We start from the raw sequence: 24,534 nt of genomic DNA, 5'->3' as shown, positions 1-24,534 counted from the left end.
CCCTCTCTCTCTGTGTGGGTGAGAGAGCGTGAGGCCAGTAAAAGTCTGTTTTGCAGTGAGGCAGCAGTGCATTGTGCCTTTACAACTTACTTTTGGCGGGAGCTGGAAGTAAGTGTGGGAAAGGATTTGGGGTTAAACCCCTCCAAACCTACCCGCTCACACACACACACACACACACGTGCTGTGTAGTGTTTCATTAAAATGATCCAACAACAAATTTGTGAAGTTTTTTTTCTGACTCTAGTTAATCAATTCTAAATATCAGGTTCGTCAGTTGTTGCCTTCACAGTTTGAATGATGACTGGTGATGTATTCCTTTCAAATGGAACCAGAAATCATTGTTTCAATTGGCTGCTTTTAGAGAAAACGCATTAAATGTAAAGCTATTTTGCTAAGAGTCTATTAGGCTGCTCATAAGCCTAAAGATGAAGATAAATAGGTTGTTTTTATCTTCAACAGTCTATATAAATAAGACCAAAACTTAAATAACAGACAGATAGGATATATTATGATGCTGGAAGATATATCGTCTATTCTCATATGCCATAACACTGACAGTGTGATGTTCCCCAGGTTAGATTTGACATAAACGCTTATACTGGCAACATATTTGATAGATAACCAGCATTATATCTGAAATATAATGCCCATAAGATAGCATAATGCCATTTTAACAGATTTTTATCTATATTTGTAGACTTTTACTGGGTGCTTCGAGAAAATGAATACACGTTCAGGCGTTTTCTGTGTGATTAGCATTTCCCAAATTGTATATTGTTCCTTTTTGTGTCAAAACAAGTAACAGGCTTGTAGTTTTGGTACTGAGTAGTATGGAGCCCTGCTGGTGACATCCTGTATAAATAAAAATAATGTGTGACCACGACTTAGTAAGGTGTGGGAACGAGCTAATTATGCCGTGGCCATGCCTTAGTAAAGCGTCAGAACAAGATCCTATTGCATGGCCACGACTCAGTAAGCCGTGATCTAGTTCCCACGCCCACGAATTAATCATCTCATTCCAAGCCTCACTAAGTCGTGGCCATGCATTAAGATCTTGTGGGCACGCCTTATTTTTATTTATACAGGATGTCACCAGCAGGGCTCTGTACAGTAGTGACATTCAGGTATGGGTTCATCAGCTTTGTTAATGCTGACTTGTGTCATCTTAAAATGACATTTCTATGTTTCTTTTGTATAATAATATACTCAAAAATCGTTTAACTTAATGACGTTATGTCATATGAATGTTACATGAGTTGTAAAGAAGCTATAGAACGTCACAAAATGATCACAAATATTAAACGACAGTACAGTCTATTTACTTCTGTTGTCGGAAAAAAACTTTTTTTGATGCTTTTCAGTTTTTGACATAATTTTGAAAATACGTGTTACCCTTTACATCGTGTGTGAATTTCATGATGAAAGGACTAAAAGAAAAAAAGAAAGGAAAGTCGAAAATGACTTGGAAAAGCGTCTGGTTCCATTGACCTCCATTCAAAGTAAAGTCGGTTTTTTCCTTCTCCTGTAAAGTCGCCATAAGAACTTAATCCAACGCACATTTCCCTTCAGTCACACTGAGGACAGTCGGGGCTCAACTGTTGATGGAATAAACTAACATTTCAGTACAATCTCTTCGCATTTCTATTTCAATCAGCTGAAATGTCCTTTTATTGATTTTTGTCCATCTTACATGACCTAAAGGCAGCACGGTCCACTTATTCATAGTCAACATGTTTTCAATTAGTCAAACAGCCCCGTTGGTTCATTCTTTGACGGTATATTCTCTTTAATTTCTATGTTTTTAGTTTGTAATCGCAAAAATGAAAACGCCCCCCCCCCCCCCCCCCCCCCCCCCCCCCCGCCCTCTGTCCTTTTCGCTGATCTGCTGACAGCAGTTTTCCCGCGCACAGGAGCCAGCTGTGCTTTTGAGCTGTGGTTCATCGTCTTCAAACACAAAAACACAAAGCCTGGAGTCTGTGTTTCGCCAACTTTCCCACCGCAGCACTTCAATAGAAGGCCAATAGAAGCGTGCCGCTCTCATTACCACATTAGTGCCGTCCACTTCCCCTCAGGGCCCATTCAATAATGATTAACAGCATGATTCGCCCAGAGGGCTGTGCTGCCCTGCCCCTACATCTCTCACACATCTGCTACTGTACGGATTACAAGGACTCACAGTGTGACAGCATCATGTACAGTCTGATAAAATGCATTGAAACGCCTGCAAGCGCCACACAACGGTACCGTACTAATCATCACAATATCTGTGACCATAGATTGACCACATACCAGTCAAACAGTAAAAACATAACCATTCAGTCTTAGACTGTGTAGCCTATTAGACCAATGCTCGCTTAAACTATTATATAATAAATAGGCTAAACAGACATCCTTAGGTTTCGTTGAGTGATCTTTATATCATACCGAAACACACTACAGATCAACTTTCCCGCCGTTTTCGGAAGACAAAATGCCTTGAAATGATGTCGCGGGTCATAATGCAGTCAGTTATTTCACGGGTTTGTCTTCATTTGTCCAAAACAGAGGTCGCGCTCCAATGTGCGCACTTGTGTTCTACCTAGAACGCGTAGCTAGGGCGTAGAACAGGGGCCGCCGCGCACTAGCTAGGCATCCTAGTTAGGACACAAGCATACAAATTGGAACGAAGCCAGTGACGAAGCGCTGCCCAATCGAAGCGCTGTATTGTCGCCGCGGCGTCCCTGATTGGTTGCCGGGTGAGAGAAAGTCACGCGCAAAGCAGCAGTCCCGCGAAAACGGGCTGTTTAAAAGGGAGAAGTTGAGCGCGTGAAGCACAACAAGCAGACGAGAAACGTCAACGGTCGCAGAAATGGCTTCCAGCGAGTTTCAGCGGAGGACCGACAAAGTCAAAGTGAGTATTTCGGTTGTTGAAAACGTTTCTGTCTGTACGAGGCTGAACTCAGTTTCTTGTTCGAGTTGCGAACAAGAACTGCTTGTTCGGAAATTCGAGCGAGAAGCTAATTTCAGCCGCGTTTTGAACATCGTTAGCCTTCAGTTTCATCGCTGTTTTTGGCGTTGTCTGACCCAAGTGTCATCTTTTGCTGTTTTTCCTTCAGTTGAGGAAACCAGCGGTGGAGAAAAAGCGCAGGGACCGCATCAACAGCAGCATCGAGCAGCTCAAGATGCTTCTGAAAGACGAGCTGAAGGCCAGGCAGCCAAGCTCCAAGCTCGAAAAGGCTGATGTCCTGGAGATGGCCGTGGCCTACCTGAAAAGCAAGACCGCTGAACAGAGCTACGCCGACGGCTTCGCCCGCTGCTTGGAGGAGACCGCCCGGTTCCTCTCGGCTCATAACCAGCTCACAACAGACAAACCGGCTGTAAAGAAACCTGTTGATCCACCACAGAAGCCCCAAGCAAGAGTAAAGAGTGTCTCTGGTGGTAAGAAGTCCATCTCCAGTGTACCCAAATGCCCAGGGACCACCAGCACACAGCTTTGGAGACCCTGGTGATGCTCCTCACCTTTTGGAGAGTCCTGTTTTAAAGACTTCTCTTATTTACACAAGAGAGAACTTGGTGGCTCCTTAGCCGTGGTGGTGCTCTCTTGTGCAGTAGAGCGGTTATGTTTCTTAATGTGACGTATAAACGCAGACAGCAGCTGTTTTCCATAAAGAATGGACGACCCCGTATCTGGACCCCAACGCACATATGATTACCACACTTCACCTGAGTGACGTGTTTCTTTACATATGGTGAAAATGAGGCGTGTGGCCTCCTGTCTATATTTCTATGAAACGTCTTTGTAACCTTCGGAGGAATTTGATCCATCATGTTGATGGGATGGTTGAAGTATGTCTTTTGTTAGACAAATAAAAGTAATGTACACTTTTACTGATGACTTTTTTTTTTTTTTTTTTTTTTTTTTATCCATCATATTAGCCTAACTATATGAGTATGAGGGATGTGATGACTCTTGGTCAACCAAGATATTTCATAAATTGGCCATCTCGGCATGATCAATTTAATGAGGCAAAAACTGGCACTTATTTACAGTCTAAACCTCCGGTTATCCTACATGTGTTGTTGTTAACAGTATAAACAGTGGTAAGTCTGGAAAACGTGATTTCTCTGGGGCCAATGTTGCCCCACAATGCCATACATGGACCAGCCCACCATGAATGGCTTTTAAAAAAACACATTTTAGGCCAAATCTTTGCTGCAAAACATTCGTAAAACAATGTCTTGGATGTCATTCAGCAGATTCATGGTCATATAATGTAGCAACTTTCTGCTAAGGCGCTTTTAGAGGCATTAAACTCTTCAGATGTCTGGTTCCTATCACCACCACTGTAAGCAGTTCTGACTTTCACACCAAACCGCTTTGAATGACTTTGTTTACATTTTAAACATTAATTATACAGAGATTTAGAAAAATTAACGGAAATTCCCTTTAAGTCTTTCCATTCTGAATATTTTCCGTAGCACATTCCGATGCTCGAAGCCATGACCTCACATTTCTCACATACCTCAGTTGCTCTATAGCGTGAGTGTGAATTATTCACGCTTTGATTGTTTTCAGTTATGGCTGGTCTTGCACTGAGGCCCTATTGAGAGGCCTGTGTTCCCACAGTGACGCACCGAACAGCTGATCCAGTCCCCCCCACAGTGTGCTTTCCCAGGCCAGCACAAAGAGCAATGCTGTCTGGGTTTACAGCGTGTTAAAGAGTGTCCCAGAAGCATGAGGGGTGTCACTCGCCTGCACTGTGGGGACTTCAATCGTAGTCATTTTGAGACACTCAAAAGTGGCTGAGAGCTCAGGTGACCGTCTGCTGTGTACTGGCAGAGTGATGGTGTGATGTCACAACTGAAATAAGCCAGGCTGCATAATAAAAACAGGCTTTCCATGCACGTTTTAAAGCACAACGTATGTTCATTTTCTGAAAAAAATAAAGTGGCCTGTGCAAAAGTTATGGCACATTTTATATTCACCTTTATATTTTACAGGATTTCAAACCCTGACGAAAAGTAATTGTGCGCTAAAATTTGCAGAAAAATTGTGTTCTCTGTAGAGGATGCGCTCACTCATCTTCACTTAGAAAATATCCAAACTATTGCATACGACTGCTTAAATAACTCAGACAGAAAACTGCCGGTGCTGGTGGGAACGCGTCTGCTCCGCTTAAGCGTAGGTTAATGATGGGCCGTAAGCTGTTAGGATGGCCATGACAAAGGAGACGAGGTTTAAGTTTGCTCTCAGGGCCACTTCAGAGTGAGAGGAAGTGTGTCTGCAAACAACGACACTAAAGTGCTGAGAAAGTGTGCTACCACTTCTGATCTGACTCCAGCCAGTGAACTGTGACGTGAGCAGGATGGACAGCAATGACCAGCAGGTGGTGGATCACCATCTGTCTAATCGGAACTGTCACCTGTAATTAGAAATTTACATTTATGGCATTTGGCTGACGCTCTTGTCCAGAGCAACTTACAATTTGATCATTTTACACAGGTAGGCCAAGGTGGTGTTAGGAGTCTTGCCCAAGGACTCTTTGGTGTAGTGTAGTGTGTTTGCCCAGGTGGGGACTGAACCCCAGTCTACAGTGTGGAAGGCAGAGGTGTTACCCACTCCACTAACCAACCACACAGAAATGCTGTCTAACTGTTACTAGCCTGTCAATACTAATACTAATACTACAACTAATAATAATAATAACCATAATAATGATAACATACAAAAAAGTGCAGCTCAAAGTGTTTCACAATGAAATAAAACAGCAAAATAATGTACCTAAAAGAGTAAATAGCAAATAAAAACAATTTAAAGGAGTGTTTCATAAAATTGGTCATAGTAAACAAATATAAATACGAGCAACTCAACTTTGAAATATAAAGAAATTGGAAATGAACTAATGAGTGAAAAATCTGAAGAATATAATGAATATTATTTAAAATAAAAACACAAAGCTAATGCTAAGCTAAGCAGAAACATTTTCCTATTTTCAATATTTAATAAAGCAGCACTTTAGGAACACAAACTAATTAACGAATTAATATGTACAGCTCATTAACGAGCTGCACATGAGACTAAGCAGGCCTCCGTGATCTGACTGGACCAGAATCCAGCAGTGTTTCATGTCATGGTCAGTGCGGATGTGCTATCACATGATGTGCTGTTATGAGGGGCTAATATACAACAGCATGCCTCGAGTGGTGACCGCTGGGAAAGTGTGCCCTTATCCTAATAGACCAGATGTCTCCGGTGGGCAAGTGTCTGCACTACATTGTGTCCAAAAGTTTATGGACACCTGCTCGTCCAATGTTTCTCCTGAAATCGGGTGCGTTAATAGGGAGTTTGCCCTGCTTTGCTGCAGTGACAGTGTCTTCTGTGAAGACTTTACACTGGATGTTGAAGCTGTGAGGATTTGATTGCATTCAGCCCCAAGAGCATTAGTGAGGTTAGTTACTGATGTTGAATGATGAACTCTGGATCACTCCAACTCATCCCAAAGGTACTGGATGGAGCCACAGTAGCCACTGCTCCACAGCCTAATGCTGGGGATGACCATAGGCTCACGTGCTCCATAGCATCCTATTCAATTAGCAATGCTTTTCTATTGATATATATTTTTTAATACCACTGTATTACTATACATATTATTATAACTGTACATGTAAGTTTCTCACTGTCATAACTATAAAGCTTATAAAATGGTGTCATAGTAGATCCTGGGTAATTTATATTAGGTGCTGAATAGAAATCCTTACTTGCCTTTATTGGAAATCACCTCAGCCTAATGCTTGCTGCAAAGACTGTAGGCCTTTGAGGCCAAGAAGCAGCAAAGCAACCCCCTAAAAGACTGTGGACATGATGGTGGGCTTCAGACACATTTCCTCTCCTCCCTATCACCAGCCAGAACATCAATGGCTCTGTACCTTCCACTGTGGAGACACTCATGTTCCTGGTCATCACCATCTCTATGGGCCCGAAGGGGGAGAAGAACCCAGTCTCCATGGTCAAGAGAGTGCAGCAAACTACCGTCTTATTCTTCCTAACATTTTTATTTTATATGTCCCTTATTTTATCTTTAACCCTACAGTCCATATAGTAGAGCCAGCAGTTTAGATATTAAACCTGTTATGCACTTGTGTGTCCACCAGGTGGCAGCATCTGACATGTAAAGTGGCACCTGAAGTGCCTGAAATGCACATTTTTGTCATGCACTGTAAAAAGTGGTTCATCAGATCAAAAAGTTTTATTCAACCCAAATACATACTTTAAATGAATGATTCTTTCAATGTAGTTTTTTTAAGATTAATAAAACGCATTATTTCCACATTAAGTAATTCTTTGGTAGGTCGAAAGAGCCCATTTTTACAGTGTGTGTAATTAATGTCAAAGACAAACTACCGTTTAACCCCATCCCTTTATTCAGGCACAACAGAAGTCCACACTGCACTGTTTTTAAGGTTTTTGCACTTATAACCTTACGGTTGATACTGCATTGAGATTTGTGCATCAGCACTGAGCTGGAAAAAGTTCATTCAGAAAATCATGAAAATGATGTCATTTCAAGCTACTTGTCATATACTTGAGACTCCATTATTGCCAGTCTGTGCATCAGCAGGAGAGTGAATTACAGTGAATTAACCGGGTCAACCAAGCCAAACAATATGAACTAAACATAAGCTAAACATTAAGAACATCAAAAACAAGTGCTGTTGTTTACTGTTTTTGACATTGATATTTATATATATTTTTATTGATATTTTTAGTTAGTATTTATTTATCTATTGTTGAGCGCAGCAGGTAAATCAGACCAAACCTGAGGTAAAAATCTAAACCATTTCATAATGTAATAAATGGAAATATATTACTACCACTGTAACGAATACACTGATAGATACTGTTTGTCAAATAGGCAGAAAACACCTCCAGAAAGAAAGCTCATTTGAAAGATTGCTACCATTGATCTGATAAAAGACACAAGACAGAAATATTCAGTGCAATTCCAATCCTCAGTCTTCCTCTTGATAGTCCTCCTGGACAGTCTGGTCAACCACTGGCTGTAATGAAAGTCTGCTAAAACATTCACATATTGAAGAGCTGTAGTCATGTAGTAGATGTCGGTAATTTTTCCAGGAACAGTAGCTTTCCATGCTTGCCTAGTCAGCCTCAGGTATCGCCACAAGGCAGCACTGTTTCACCAGCCATGGTTTTATGAACATTCCAGGAGACATCATGATAGTTTTCTTTAGAAGACCACTGAAGATAAACGTTAAATCAAGCAGGAACAATAACAATTCTGGATTTCAGTCATTATTAGTACATAGAAGAGGATTCAGGGCTGTGCTGTGGACGTAAGAGTTCTCTCAACCCATGTAGGGATATTTCCACTCTGTGAGTGGGACATGGGTCTCCTTGACGACCTGTGGTGATGTCCACCTGAGGATGTAGTGTGGTCCTCCAGGCTTGTCATTGGTACCTGAACAGATATCAGAAATATTGATACAAAGCGATGGTGCAAGCAACAAACAAATGCACACAAATGTAAACCAGTCAGCATCGTGTAAGCTGCAAGTTGGAAACCACTTAACCAAGGCTTTTCATATTACTCAGTGGCTCTACGCAGTTTGGGCCAAGTCTGTGATTAAGGCATGCAGTTTGCATGATGCTAATTGGAGTCCATAGACTTCCATTACATGATAGCTACATTAACCATTCAGCTATACTGTACAAGAGCAAACAAAAATCTTTGACCTCATTTGGGTCAAAATGTTGCTTTAACACTAAGGAAATATCAAATGTGTTAAGGTCATCGTTAGAAATACTCACCTGATGCTCTGGAACCCCCAAACGGCTGCTGGGCCACAACGGAGCCTGTCGATTTGTCATTGACATAATAATTTCCTGCTGCATTTCTCAACAATTTTGCAGCCTCAGCCACGACGGCCCTGAAACAAGTCAATCCAGTAATTGGCAACTAATACAAAGATTCAATTAGCATACAATTACATACAATTAGCAAAGGTAACACTTTGGCAGTAAAGGGGGGCCAACATGAAGTTTTTAAAGTTAGAAAGTGTTCACTCACTTATCTTGAGAAAAGACAGCCCCAGTCAGAGCATATGGAGATGTGCTGTCAATTAACTCCAGTACTTTCTTGTAGTCATTCTCAGGATATACATAAACTGTCAGAACGGGTCCAAAGATCTCCTAAAAAAAGGACACAAAACATGACCACTTACCACAGGAATGAAGCCCTGTTGGAGCTGGACTGGTTTTAACTGAGAACATTTAAGTCATTACTGATTCTGTGGCTTTAATCATGTCCACAACACGGCTCATGCCAAAACAATGAATGTACAATGGTTACCAACTATAAAAAAACAAAAAAATAAATAAACAGAACACTGAGAAAATATTCAGAAATATATCAGCAGTATTTACTCAAAATTAATATGATAAGTTACCAGAAAATGTCTAAAATGTTGATTTTGCGTTGATGTTTGATTGATTCACATGGGATAAGAAATCTCTGCAGAAATTCCATAGATGGGAATGTCTACTCGATTCATACATCGTCATTGCACCAAAAAACGAATAGCCTTAGCTACTCACAAGTAGAAAAACGTATTAATACTCAATATAATTTCTCTTTTCCTAACCATCTACCTCACTAGCTGTCTTAGCGAATGCAATGTGTCATCCATGCGGCCACTAACTGGGAAGTTTACAGCCCACCATCAAAATAATCATGTTTTGTTGATTATTTTTCCCATAATATTCTGAATTTGAATGTTTGGCATCATACGGTCTTGACACATCCTGAGGTAGATCAATAATTATCGTCTTGAATTAAGACCAAGGAAATACAAGTAAATGCTTCTTTGGGTGATTGAAGGTTAATTTCCACAAAATTTAAGCTTTGATATGTGCACAAAATCATTCAGAGTGGTTTGAGGGGAAATCCGCTGCTCCAAAGAGATTTACCAAGTCAAAATTATTTACAACAGTGAATAGAAGTACATGTCACATGTAACAGAGGCACATGAAGGGTGTAGTAAGAAAAAGTAGCACCCAAAAAGAACATATTTCATCACTATTTTATCACTACCAACTTCAAGGCAAGCTTAGGTTCACTGATTGGTCTGGACAGTAAATATGATGGACATATTTTGGTTAAAGATATTACAAACTCCGGATCCCACCACGGTAAAGAAATTAAAGTGTCTCTACAATGCATCAATTCACATCAAACCACTCTGAATAAAATAGTTCACATCACAAAAATTCAATTATGTGGACACAAGTGCACCTTAATCTCTGACTAATGTCTGTCCTGTACAGCTGACAGAGGGAAATGGGGATGAACAGAGATCATGGAGTTGTGATTCAAGTGTTAAATGCAGTTAAATAGCTGAGATTGGCTTGTACTAACAAACCAAAGTCCATCATACGCTCGTCTGTTAATGTTTGTGTGTGCACTCAGTGAAAAATTTTAAGACCCCTGAACTCTATTTAGTTGTCTTAAGAGTTACTATTCATCAACTACCATAAAACTAATATGCTGAAGTAGGGGCCCACTTGCAGTTACAGAAGTTAAAATAAAACGAACAGTACCGTTACAGCATAGTTCAATACAGCATAATCACCACAAACTTTACCTCATTCATTATTTTATCCTGTGGATCTTTGGTTTCAATAATCGTGGGCTCCACATAGTATCCCTTTTTATCGTCACAATTTCCGCCAGCGATCACAGTCAGACTGGGGGAAGCCTTGGCGTGGCTAAGCCAGCCCTTTATCCTGGCAAAGGACTTAGAGAACAGAAGCAACAACAAAATTAGTCCAACTTCATGAAAGGGACCAGTAATCAGAGCAAATATTGAAGCATTATCAGAAGCCTTTTCTCACCTTGTCATCAATAACTGCGGAGAAGAACGTCCCAAAATCCTCAACCGGCTGCAAGATGAAAGACAAATGTTGCGCTTGCTTGTACTAAATAGTCATTATAGAACATCTGGCCCTGGTCTGCTGTATCACTAGGCAGAAGAAAACAAGTAACAAAAGGAAAGCAGCTTCACTCACGTCTCCCAGTTTAATCTGTTTGTGTATGGCCAGGAGGTCCTGTTTGATCTGAGGCCAGAGTGAGTCCGGGACGTACATCCTGGAGCAGGCCGAGCACTTCTGCCCACCGTACTCAAATGCCGAGCGGATCGTGCCCGTCACCACACTGTGAACGTCTGCAGACTTATGCACAAAATGGAAGTTCTTGCCACCGCATTCTGAAAAGGGTACACAATTAAAAACGGGTTAACCTTCTAAACTGCCAAGGCCTGCATGCATCTAATTCCTCTCTTACTTACACATGCGCTTCATAGTAGTTACTACGTCATTTATGTTTGGGTTTCCCTGGTGAAATGATGAGCTTTATTGCTTTTCTACGTGAAAATAACAACACATCCTCTACAGAGAATACACTTCTGCTCATTTTAAAGGACTGAGATTGCTGTTTATTCATTGAACTTGAACTCAACATAACGGGGGAAAGTATGTTCACATTTATTTTTATATTGTACATTTTATTTTTTTCCAATATAAAACTAAGCAAATAAATAAAAGCATTTATTTAAATTTGTTCCCTGTACAGAATGTGTTCTCTTATTATTATTTTCTCTTAAAAAAAAAAAAAAAAAAAAAAACACAACAAAACATGTCATTTGACCATAGCTATTCAACATTCCCATACAACTGTATACTATACTAAAGAACCCTTTTTGAGGTTGACAGTTACTGAATGCCAAGTCTTAAAATGAACCTTAATCCTACAGTTCAACCCCTAAAATTCCCCTAAAAAAATAAGTTATTTTTATCAGGGATGCAAGATCGGTAATTGTGCAATTAATTACTTTCATTTGGTGAAATCTGTGCTGTAATTTTAAGATGTGAATACTGTGAGGCAGGTAAGTGCACTCATACTGTACTGCACATTGCTCTAAAATGTCACAGCACAATTAGATGCATGCAATTATAGCCATATAAAAGTATATATGGCATATTTATAATGACTCTTTGTGCTAATAGCCAGTTGCTTCCTACTTTTGATGCATTGCTTTATTTGATAATGTATATTAAAAAGGTAACAAATGTTCTGTTTAATGATTTAAAATGCCAATGTGACCCAACACAGAGCATATAATGTTATTTACGTTGAAACTTTGTTAGAAATCAGATTTGGAAATCAGCCATAAAAAATAATAAGAAAAATAACACAAACAGGCGGAGATGTTCTTAAATTATAGTACTGTGTAATAAAAAAGGGGTTTAAATGTTTCAAAAATATCCATTTGAGCTCAGAAACACAGTATAACATAACCAATTTATGATGAGCAGAAATTTAGACTGTATACAGTGCTGTGAAAAAGTATTTGCCCCTTCCCAATTTCTTCTATTTTTGCTTGTCACACCTGAATGTTTCATATCATCAAACTACTTTTTATATTAGAAGTTATTTATTTTTATATTAGAAGTTATTACTTATTACAAGTAAACAAAACATGCCGTTTTTAAACAGTGATTTCACTTTTTGAAGGAAAAATGTTGTTCAGACCTGCCTGCCCTTATGTGAAAAAGTAACCATTAGCCCCCTTAGCTACTTAATCAACCAGTTAACCAAATTCAATTGACTGTTGGGCTTAATTTCATAAGCCACACTCAGGCATGATTGCTGCCAGACCTGCTGAATCTAAACATCACTTAAACAGAACCTGTCTGGCAATGTGAAGCAGACTAAACGGTCTCAAAAAGCAGCTCATGATGGCATGTTCAAAAGAGATTCAAATACAAATGCAAAACAAAGTCGTTACATCTACCAGTCTGGAAAGTTACAAAGCCATTGCTAAGGTTCTGGGACTCCAGTGGACCACAGTGAGAGCCATTATCTACAAACGGAGAAAACTTTGAACAGTGGTGAGCCTTCCCAGCAGTGGTTGGCCTACCCGAAATTCACCAAGAGCGCATCGATGACTCATCCAGGAGGTTGCAAAAGTACCCAGATGAACATCAGATAGGTACTTTTGTACCCAGATGTTTGGTATAGTGTAGTACCCAGATGGTTGGTATAGTGTAGTGGGTAACATCTCTGCCTTCTACACTGTAGACTGGGGTTCAATTCCCACCTTGGCAAACACCCTACACTATACCAATAAGAGTCCTTGGGCAAGATTCCTAACACCACCTCTGCCTAAATAATCAAATCGTAAGTCGCTCTAGATAAGAGAGTCAGCCAAATGCCTTACATGTAAATGTAAATGTAAAGAACTTCAGGACTCAACTGCCTGATTCCACAATAAGAAAAACAGTGGACAAAAATGGCACCCATGAGAGAGCTGCAAGGCGCAAACCGCTCCTGACCAAAATTAAACACAAAGCTTTGTCCAGCATTTGCCCTAAAATATCTAAGTGACCGTTAAAGTCTTTTGGGATAATATTCCATGGACTGATGAGACTGATGAGCTTTTTGGAAGGCATGTTTCCCATTACATCTGGCATAAAGCTCATACTGCTTTCCACCATAAGAACATCATACCAACAGTCAAACATGTTGGTTGTAGTGTGATGGTCTGGGGTTATTTTGCTTCTGCATGATTTGGATGACTTGTCATAAGTAATGGAAACATGAGCTGTGCTGTCTATCAGAAAATGAATGAAAATGTCCATCAGAGAAAGTCTGCTCATCAGTTTGTGGAATAAAGCTTGAGCGCAGCTGGGTTATGCAGCAGGACAATGATCCAAAGCACACAAGTAAATCCACCTCTGAATGGCTCAAAAGAAACAAAATGAAGGTTTTGGAGTGGATGAGTCAAAGTCCTTACTTGAACTACATTGTGATGCTGTGGCAAGACCTTAAAATGCTTGAAAACCTTCCAAGGAGCCAAATTAAAACAATTCTGCAAAGAAGAGTCGGGTAAAAAAAAAAACTCCACAGTGATTTAAAAGACTCATCGCAAGTTATCACAATTGTTTGATTGCAGTTGTTACTACTAAGGGTGCCACAACCAGTTATTAGGTTTATGGGGAGTGATTTTGGTTTTGACCAAATCTTTATCTTCAACAAATGGAATAAACATTTAAAACTGCATTTTATGCTCATTTCTGTTGTCTTTATATTATATTAAAATTAGTTGGATGATCTGAAACTGGTGAGGGGCAAATACACCGATAGCACTGTAGGTGGGTGTGTGCAGACAAAGTGAAATCACTGACCTCCTGCCACACGAGGGAAGTTTCTGTAGATATCAAGATTCTGTGCCACCTGTTTCCACAGACGCTTAAATGTTCTGTGGATAAGATACACAAAGCCATAATAAATTACAGCTTTAACATCACACCTCCCAGCTGTCAACACTGTCTCCACATGCACAGACTGGAGAAAACCTCAGTGTCAGCTAACGCAACATCTTAAACCGAATTTAATGGTTGTAGAGGTCTAAGGGACTTAGACTTCAACAGAAAAAAAGAGGGGTCATACGGGACACTGCCGGTGAAGTTGATTCCAGCCAAATGCTCAGAGGAGGTGACAGTGTCTCCAAAAACTGGACCATCAGCTGGAACAAACTGGATGATGTTGGGCGGTAGGCCAGACTCACGCAGGATCTTGTAGACTGCATAGCTAGCAGACATGGCAGTGTCACTGGGTTTCCACAGCACCACGTTACCCTGATAACACACATTTATTCATTTTTAATTTAAAAACTAAACAATAATTTCTGACTTCATTATTGACACAACATAATGCACTGAATGTAGTGATACAAACGCATATAGTCTAGAATGTTAGAACAGATGATAATTCATCTCAGGCTATTATATATACAGAAAATCCTGTTTTACTGATCCTGTTTTATTTATTTATTTTTAAAAAAAGGCAAAGCATGTGCTGCACAAGTCAGTGTGTATTATTTTTCCATATTCCACTATTGTGTGAATTGTTCCTACAAAACAGTTCAAATTTACTAAGAATTTTAAACCGTGACAAAATAATTTAATCCCTTCCAATCCTAGTGAAAATTAAGATTTCATGATGCACTAAATTCCTAAAGAATCATTATTGGCACCTTGGTCTTAAGATAAAGATATAATCACAGCAACTCACCATTAGTGTTGGCGTGCCAGCCAGGTTTCCACCAATAGCAGTGAAGTTGAACGGCGCAACAGCAGCTACAAAGCCCTACAAGGGAATAAGATAAACATGGAGATAAAGCAGACAATACAGCTAGATAAATGCAGCTTAACATGCTATAGCTACAGCAGGCCTCCATTCACACACATGGAGCTGCTGGCTTTTCAGCTGTAACTTAAACCCCCTTAGTCAGAAGGCCCCCCCACCTCTCACTTAGCTGTTATGAATTTTCCGGAGTGCTATAGACACTAAAATAGCACTGCACCGATTTGTGTGTCTAATGGAGCAGTTTCAGTGATCTGAGCCTAAAGAAATGACCCTTTCCTTTGCATATAATGCCGTGTAGCTGCTTGTGTAAAGGTCATACAAAAGGAACAGAAAGAAAAATAAGTCTAATTTACAGTTTTACCCTTGTCTTAAAAGTAGTCACTGGGCAAAGAAATGTTTGATGTTCAAAGTCTGCTTCTTTAATTTTGCACTGGAGCTACAAAGCTAGCACAGCCAACAAGTAATCAAAGGTCAAATCCCAAAAGCCAACCAATTAGCACCGTGCAACTACATTTCGTAATAACTAAATACCTGCTTCAAACTGTGCCAAGTTATATAATCTCTGATGGTCTGCTTGTGCGTTCTTAGCCTCATGGGGCCACATGTGATCTTAAGAGAACTTGTTAAACTTTGGTACCTCTGAATTCCTCTAGTACAATTTTGACAACAATGATTAACCAAATGAACTTTTTTTCTCTTGCAATATAAAACACATACAATATTTCCTCAGCATGTTACACACATCTGCAAGCTCAAAGCGAATTTTTGGGGGAACCTTTCAGCCACACTAACTGGCTCGTTGACACTGTTGACATAAGTATAACATCCCTCCCTACTTTGAGCTCAGTTAGCATTGGATCATTTTAAAAATTTCACATTCAGTTTGTTCCCACCAAAACACATCTGCATACCCATCCACAAATAGCTCAGAATTTGTTCTGAGATCATTCTGGCCCATCTTGTAGCTTAAATTTAGCTTTTTATAGAAGTCAGCATGTCTTAAAAATATCAGAAACCACTTCTATTCTATTTGAGATTACTTAACAAATCACTGCGATTCAAGGTATGATGACTTAGGTGTGCAGTCTACACAATGCTAAACGGCTAGAAAAAGCTCCCATTACTTGTTAGCTACATTAGCTGTGCACCACCAATAGAAAACTAATAAAGCAAACTTTAGACACAAAATATGTCTTGGCTAATCCGCTTTGTTGTACAGCTTGTTAAGGTCACTTCTGCTGCGTCCTATTCCATTAATTTAACACCCTACACCCAAGAGCACATCACCGCAGGACCACAAGGAGGGAGCGCACCTCCAGCCCACGGTACAGCATTGTGTTGGTGCTGCCATCGCTGTCCAGCGGCTGCTGCTGCTCCAGCTCAATCGCATGCTTCGCATTGAACCTGAAGAAGTCAATGAGCTCTGCTGCAGCATCAATCTCAGCCTGCACCACAGTTTTACCCTGAGGGAGACGGCACGTGAATAAACATTACAAATGAAAACACAGGCAGCAATTTCATTCAATGCAAATCACATGATCATGTCAAAAGCTCGGGAACATCTTTCATACTTCTTACATTTTTATGTTTTATTTTTACTGTTTTTTAAAGTGATGTAAGAGAAATGCTTGAGAGGTTTTGCCAACATAAAACAGCTGTTTGCTAATCCTCAAAAAACTCTGCACTGAGCATTTCCCTTACCATTTTATTTAAAGGCTTTGCTGATTACATTTATTATGGTTTAGATTACAATTTTCTGGGTTTTAAATGAGATACAGTCCCCAAATACTAAACAGAGAAACAAATATCAATGTAACAAATGAATGCTTGAGTATTTAAACTACTCGGGCTGGCCTTAGCTTAACGGCTGTGTGATTTTTACAGTGCAGCGTAAAGCACTACCTGGCCGATCATCGTCTTTGCCAGAACTTCTGCTCTCTTCGGTCCACTGATTGCATCAGCAGCCTTGAAGAGGATCTGGGCTCTATCTGCCACAGGTTTCAGGTCCCATTCTCTCCTCGCTGCTACAGAGGCCAGAATGGCTTTGTTTAGAAGCTCCTGTGAACAGACAAACAGAGCAAACTGTCCAACGCCTGGCAGCATTTTAAAACAAATGGAACGTAGGATACAGCGTCATTTCTATAAGTGGTGAGGTTAAAGCACATAACATCATTCTGGATATTTAAGGTAGGGGTGAGGGATACGACAATATCGTTATCATGATAAATCGTGTCACAATAAGCTTTTGTGCTGTTATCAACAGGTCAAGTGTGAATCCGGTGGTTGGGGTCCCTGAAAGAATAACTGGTCCTGCTTAACTGGATGTGGCACAACGCAGTACATCTAACTCTGTAAATGTATGTAGCTTTTTTTTAAAAAATAAAACATTTTTCACACCAAGTTAAACTAATAAGGACAAAAAAAAGTGAAATGAGCACATGCATTTTAGTGCCGTCTTTCATATCAAGTAAAGTCAGAGCTTCATTGTCATGGTTGCAGTTGAAGCAAATGTGCAATATGAGAAGCAACATTAAAAAAAAAAAAAAACATTTTTATAGTTAAGAAAAAAGGTTTAAGAAATGTGGCACACCATAGCTGAAAGGATGGGGAATGGTGGCAAGTACCTTATTACAACATAACAATGGTTTAGAGCTTTTTTTTTCTGTTTATCTAGATGTATCATGGTGTTTTCATACGAAAACCTCATCTGAAAACTATCATAAAACAATGTTTCATTTACAACCGTTTCAAGTAATAACTTTCTGAGAGCTTCTAGAGGCCTTAAACTCTTGAGAGGTCTGGTTCCCATCACCACCACCGTGAACACGTCAGTTAATACTCTAGAATGAAGCATTTCGATTCAAATCACTACTTTGTTTACTTGTTAACAGTATAATTATGCACAATTTAAGAAGGGGTGGAATTCTGTTGCACTGTGTTTTGGTCCAACTTATCATATCTCACAAAAACAAAACATTGTCATATGTCCATATTTTAACATAGTTATATGTGTCGTGAAAATGTGTTAAAAGTACTGATATTTTCATTTTTGCCATTTCGTCCACTCCTACCTTAAGGTCATTCATTCAGTACAGGTTTAAAAGAGTTTCCTTACCTTATCAGCATAACAGAACTTGGCCACTTTGTGTGAGTGGTTGAAGGGCTGTAAATAAGAGAGGCATAACAGTTGTGTTATCACTGTCCTGATAATGCACTGTTAGGGGCTACTGTTCTAACACTGCAGGTCCTTTTCATTACACAGAGAACACAATATGTATTTCACACTATTTCAACTAATTCAGTGCTTTAATAATGAACTATGCACTGGGCAATGGTTTCATTCCTTCTTCAGATAAGTAGGCGGGAACTCACAGACAGCTGGTATCTGATATCTTTGGTCCATACTTGTTCGTCTCCGATCACACATGGAATCTCCTCTGTCTTTCCTTTTAGGTCTTGGAGGGCCTGGAAAACCAGTGCAAACCTTTATTATAATGCATTACAGTGTCTTTAGCCATGAGAATCTGCAAAGGTATTTACTTTCTTGTACAAACAGACCAAATAAGTAAATACATATTGGATCTGTATGCGTTTTGTGTGAAGATAATGGTCACCTTCTCCAGCTCTGCTCGCTCTTTACTCCCCTCTTTGAACCCCAAGATGGGCTCATTCTTAACCTCCACAGCTGCATAAGGGAAGGTTTTGAACCTGTGGAGCGAATCAGCACTGTTTATTTTGCTATTGAATCCTCTCACATTTCCAAGTTTCTTCAAGGATGATTCAGAATGAGGAAACAAAAAAAGTACTCAAGCACATTATAGATTACTGTGGCTATGATATTTTCAATTAATTTTTTGGATTTCACTCTTTTCACCATGAAAAGATCTTTCTCTTAGTGGGTGGAATGGCATTTCTGGGTTTATCGTAGGCCAACCTGCAGTGAAGAAACTTTGCACAATCCAATGGATCAAAGGCCACAGGTCCAATAACCTACATTTCTTTTTGGGGGTGGACCAGGGGTGGGTGACGGGGTGGACCAGGGGTGGGTGACGGGGTGGACCAGGGGAGGGTGGGGGGTGGACCAGGGGTGGGTGACGGGGTGGACCAGGGGAGGGTGGGGAGGGGGTGGACCAAGGGAGGGTGAGGGGTGGGGGGTATAGGTGCGGTAATGCCACAGTAATACTTTTCATTCCACCCAGTCCAATTCAAGGTCACTTCTGTTTACAGATTACCCAGCTCTCCTACTATCCAGCAGAGAGACACTCCAAATCAGTGTACTAAATATCAAAAACTAAGGGTGGGCAAAATGCTGAAAATATTATATTACAGTACTTTAAGATGATTTTACAATACATATCACAATATTTTGACACACTGAAACAACGCACTACTAAAATCTGCCGTCCAAAATAACTACAATATTTTATTCAAGTCCAATTAAACAGGCCTAATTATGTTTTCTTTACAATGAAACATCTAACTAGTCAGAGTTTATTAAGCACTAACAATGTCCACAATATACTCAAAGAATAACAGCGTTTATAACAATAATCAAATTTATCACAATAACGTTAAAGTATTATTATGTTGTCCACCTCTAATGATGATCATACATTTATAAATCTGAAACATATCTAGGTTAATCATAAGATAAAAAATTATCTTTATAGCAGACTCCGGCCACTGGACCATTTTTATTAGCGTTATTATCTTTGTCATGTTCATAACATTATTTGATCTTTAATGAGAATTTTTTAAACACAAAATCAGTTACCTATTTAAAAAACATCAATTAGATAAAATGCTTGATCAAAAGTAAGAGGGTACCAACTATTTTGCACAATGAGTCATGTATCACTATGCTACGGTAGTTTGGCACCAGTGTAGCCAGAGTACAGACTGCAGATGCCACTTCTAGAGCAAAAATCTGCCAATACCAAACTTGGCCAATTCCAATCATGTATCCATTGAATAACCTATACGTGGGCAGGAGCTACTTACACCAAGCGGCATCATTTACATTTTACATTTATGGCATTTGGCGCTCTTATGCAGAATGACTTACAGCTTGATCATTTTACACAGGTAGGTGAAGGCAGTGTTAGGAGTCTTGCCCAAGGACTCTTATTGGTTTAGTGTAGGGTGCTGACCCAGATGGGGATTGAACCCCAGTCTACAGCATAGAAGGCAGAGGTGATACTCACTACACTAACCAACCACACAGACTTCTTTAGTTTAAGGCCCTCACTGAGGATAGTGATGTTACATATACGGACTGTACAGACTGAGGAGTGAATGGTACAATTTTGAAACCTGCTTAGTGTTTCCATGATAGACCTTCCTAGTACTTCTTAGCTCATGCAGCATCTGTCTGCAGAGGAAGTGAGGTTTGCACTGTTTTGCCCCAGACGCCCTCAGTTTAAGAACTGCTTACTTACACTACTTATCACTGATGAAATGCTTTCAAGTAGATATAAAGGAACCTATGCCTGGTTCCATTTTATTCTCTCTCTCTCACACACACACACACACACACACACACACACACACACACACACACACACACACACACACACACACATTCTTCTCCTTCTGGGTTTCAGGGGATGCTGGAGCCTATCCTACTGGTCATCGGGTGGAAGGCAGGACCATTTTAGTCATTGACAGTTAATTGCTTTTTAAAAATATTTCAGCAGGGGACAGATATTTCAATGCGATTATTGATAATGTTTTTATTTTACTATGGAAGAACAGAATATGTAGGTGTAGAAGTTGAATATCTGCATCAGCCGACAATTCCCATTTTAATGCATCCCTAGTTTTACAGTCTGTAACAGTTTCTGAAAAACCAAATTCCCCCACTTTTTTGGAATGAAAGAATTAGACATAGTTTGTAAATTGTTAAAGTCTCAAAATATACAGTTCACTCTCCAGTTCATATATGGAAACTAAGCTGCAAAAAGTGCCCATTTTAAATTCACTACTTTTGTGAGGTCATGAAAAACCAAAGCATTTACATCCATCCACCTACTCAGTCTACTGTACTTTAGCTCCACCCATTCATGAATTATGCATTACACAGAGCAGCTAATCAAAACAGAGATCATTTGCATATATCAGTCTTAAAGGTACAACAGCAAACAGCATGTTTAATTCTTAGGGATAAAGAGAGGTTGGAAAAAGGCCAAAATGTAACAAATGGAGCCTTTAAGTCTGGGCCCTGGTCCATTTTAGTCAAGTTGGGTGTTGATTTTAACTTACTTTTACTTCTACTAGAGTCATTATCTCAGTGATAATGTGAGTAACTATAGCTTTACTTCTATTAGAGTCATTATCTCAGTGATAATGTAACTACACATTTACTTCACAGTGGTTATAGACTACCCTCTCTGACAGTAATATTTCACATTTCTAAGACTTGTAGCCTAATTTTTGACTTCTATCCTCATTTTTAAGACTTGTAAAAGGGCACAGCAGGTCTAGTAGTTCTGTGACTCTAACGTGACATTAGCCAGCACTTGTAGCTTCGGGAGCACTGAATGAATGGAAAGGAACGGCGTGCTTGAAGAAGGCGGCAACAGTTTCTAGTAATTTCCGCGAACCTCTTCTTGCGTATCGGCTCGTGAAACGAACTAAGAGGCAGATGCGCCGTATAAACAGCAAACAGCTGTCACAGTTTCTGTTTCTGGAACTAGCTATCAAACTAGCTGAGGTGTGGAAGGTCGACTTCTTTAAATTACCGTTATATAACTCAGCAGAGACGACGCTTAAGCTGGCTTCCTATTCACCAGCTTCTTGTTGAAAATTTCCCGTTCCACCTTAAACGGTGCAGTTGTTTCATTCACGTACTAAAGCGGCAGAATGTAACTGCTGCTCCATTTAAGGTGGAACGGGGAAATTCGAACAAGAAGCTTCAGTTCCGCAGAGCAGAACTCTTCAAACGCCCAGTTATCCGCTTGTGTGGTTCCGAAGTGGTCTGAACGTTTGCGAAACTGCACAGGAGATCGCTAGCAAGCGTTTTCACTTCATTGTTGACTCCAAAAGCCGAGTATCGTCGTTACAACGGCACTCTGCACTGACAGAAGCTACAAGGAGAGAAGTCGTGTGCGCGTCCATGTGAAACTACATTAGTGTTACATACCCCCTCCAAGACTGACCCAGCGCCGCCCTCACTCGCAGCATGTCTCGACAGGCAACAGAAAGGTGGGAAACTAACTCAACAAACGTATGTCAGCAAAACAAAAGACCCGTTTGATGCGAAACGACCAACTATAAACTTACACAGGAGCCTCCGTATGTGAAGCAAACCCACTAACAGCAACTGCCTGATAGAGATACCATCCACGGCATTCAAATGTCTGAACCATTACGTTTTGAACGGGGGTGGACTGCGTTAGTGAAGATGTTCTTCTTCACTGTTTAATGCCATGTTATTACATAAACGTTTGTTAGGGATATTATACTCATAAATATACAGTATTTGGTATTAAAACGCGTACACTTAGCGTGCAGTGGATATATTCGCTGAAATAAAATGTTGTCCCAACCTTGCCGTAGCTGAGTAGATCGTTCCAGAAGGCGAGTCTCTGACTGGCCAATCAGCGTGGAAGGCGTTTTTGCTTAGCCAATCACACGGCCGTAATTTCTGACACGAAAAGTCTATTTATACAGCGTGAAGTGATCCGTCATCGTGGTCTATTTACTAAAACGCTGGACGACTGGGGTTCATTTCTTTTAATATTTCATTTGCTTTATAAAGTTATAAAGAGCCATTCTCATGATAAACAGCGCTGGTTGTTTCTTCAAATCGACACGTAGGCACAGCCACCTGTGACAGACGGTGGAGAACAGCCAAAATCTACCATCAAGGGTTGTTGCGTAATTGACGTAATGACTCAAGTAAAGGCAGCATAGCAAATAAACTACTTTAAAAGAAAGTATCAGGTTAAACACTATTCAAGTAGAGAGATGCATGTATAAATGTAATGGAACTTTTATTATATACACTATAATGTAATACAATGTATGTAAGTATCTAGACACCCCTTGCAATGAGTGAATTCAGCTGTTTTAAGGTGCACACACTGCTGACACAGGTTCAACTGTGAGCACTGTGTGTATAATCTCCATAGGTTAAAGTCAAGTATTGTGAAAACAAATGAAAGCTCTGGAGAAGCTGCACATGAACCCTAAGATCACTTTACTCAATGCCAAGCATTGCCCAAAGCAGTGGAACTGCATTTTATGGAGTGATGCAGCTCCATCGAACATCTATGACATGAGCTGGAGTGATCCAGAACTAAACAACCGACATCAGTACCTGACCTCACTAATGCTCTTGTGGCTGGATGCAATCAAATCCTTGCAGCAATGTTCCAACATCTAGTGTAAAGCCTTTACAGAAGAGCAGAGGCAGTTAGTGCAGCGAACTGGGGACAAACCCCTGTTAAGACCTTTGATTTAAGAAGAGACACTGGATGAGCAGGTGTCTACAAACCTTTGGACATATAGAGTGTGTTAAGTATCTGTCACCATAGAATCAAGTTCAAGTTCAAGTTCAAAGTGTTTATTGTCATTTGCACAGAGGAAACAGGTTTCCTTATATACAATGAAAAGCTTACTATGCTCCTCGCTAAGAATGCCAAATATAACATTAAAAATACAAAAGAGTATATATACAAGCATATATATTGATCAAGAAATAACGCAATGTATAAATTACAGTGGTATGGATGGATAGTGCTGTGCCTTGCCGGGAACATGATTATCTGCAGCAGAAATGAGTGGTAAAGTGCAATAGTGCAATAGTAAACGTGCTACAGTAAAGTGACAGTAGGTGCAGGTTATTCCTGAGGAAAGAGTTCTTTACCAGTGGGAAACACATCACACGTCTGACCCTAAGTCTGGCAGACCGAAGTGTGAATAGTTATTTCTGGTTCAGAACTCTGATTGCGGTGGGGAAGAAGGAGTTCTTTAGTCTGGAGGTCTTGTACATCATGCTCCTATACCTCCAGCCTGAGGGCAGAGGTTTGAACAGTCTGTGCTGGGGGTGGGTGGGGTCTTTGATGATGGAGGCAGCCTTCCTTTGGGATGACCGTATTGAAGGCTGAGCTGTAGCCAACAAAGAGTATCCTGATGTAGGAGTCTTTGTTTTCCAGGTGGGAGAGGGAGTAGTGAAGGGCAGCAGCGACTGCGTCCGAGGTGGATCTGTTGTGACGGTAGGCGTTCTGCAGGGGGTCCAGCGTGTCCGGTATGCTGTCTTGGATGTGGGCCAGCACCACTCTCTCAAAGCACTTCATAATGATTGGAGTGAGTGCTACTGGTCTGTAGC

At 40.2% G+C, this 24,534-nt stretch overlaps 2 protein-coding genes across 2 annotated transcripts; one reads left to right on the top strand and one right to left on the bottom strand.

The window, feature by feature from the left end:
- Nucleotides 1-2,787: 2,787 nt before the first annotated feature.
- Nucleotides 2,788-3,867, top strand: her2 (hairy-related 2). Its single transcript, XM_017704841.1, has 2 exons — nt 2,788-2,890; nt 3,096-3,867. The coding sequence occupies exons 1-2, from the start codon at nt 2,849-2,851 to the stop codon at nt 3,486-3,488; spliced, it is 435 nt and encodes a 144-aa protein (XP_017560330.1). The 5' UTR covers nt 2,788-2,848; the 3' UTR covers nt 3,489-3,867.
- A 3,511-nt stretch (nt 3,868-7,378) lies between these two features.
- aldh4a1 (aldehyde dehydrogenase 4 family, member A1) lies at nt 7,379-22,538 on the bottom strand. The gene is made up of 15 exons (XM_017704891.2): nt 22,345-22,538; nt 18,818-18,911; nt 18,576-18,668; nt 18,319-18,366; nt 17,106-17,261; nt 16,517-16,666; nt 15,129-15,203; nt 14,505-14,692; nt 14,240-14,313; nt 11,063-11,259; nt 10,889-10,936; nt 10,639-10,791; nt 9,066-9,187; nt 8,807-8,925; nt 7,379-8,456 (listed from the first exon to the last, which is right to left on the bottom strand). The coding sequence occupies exons 1-15, from the start codon at nt 22,383-22,385 to the stop codon at nt 8,344-8,346; spliced, it is 1,671 nt and encodes a 556-aa protein (XP_017560380.2). The 5' UTR covers nt 22,386-22,538; the 3' UTR covers nt 7,379-8,343.
- Between the last annotated feature and the right edge of the window lie 1,996 nt (nt 22,539-24,534).

Source organism: Pygocentrus nattereri, chromosome 21 (assembly GCF_015220715.1).
Source record: "Pygocentrus nattereri isolate fPygNat1 chromosome 21, fPygNat1.pri, whole genome shotgun sequence".
Taxonomy (NCBI): domain Eukaryota; kingdom Metazoa; phylum Chordata; class Actinopteri; order Characiformes; family Serrasalmidae; genus Pygocentrus; species Pygocentrus nattereri.
This window is presented reverse-complemented; position numbering and strand designations above follow the sequence as displayed.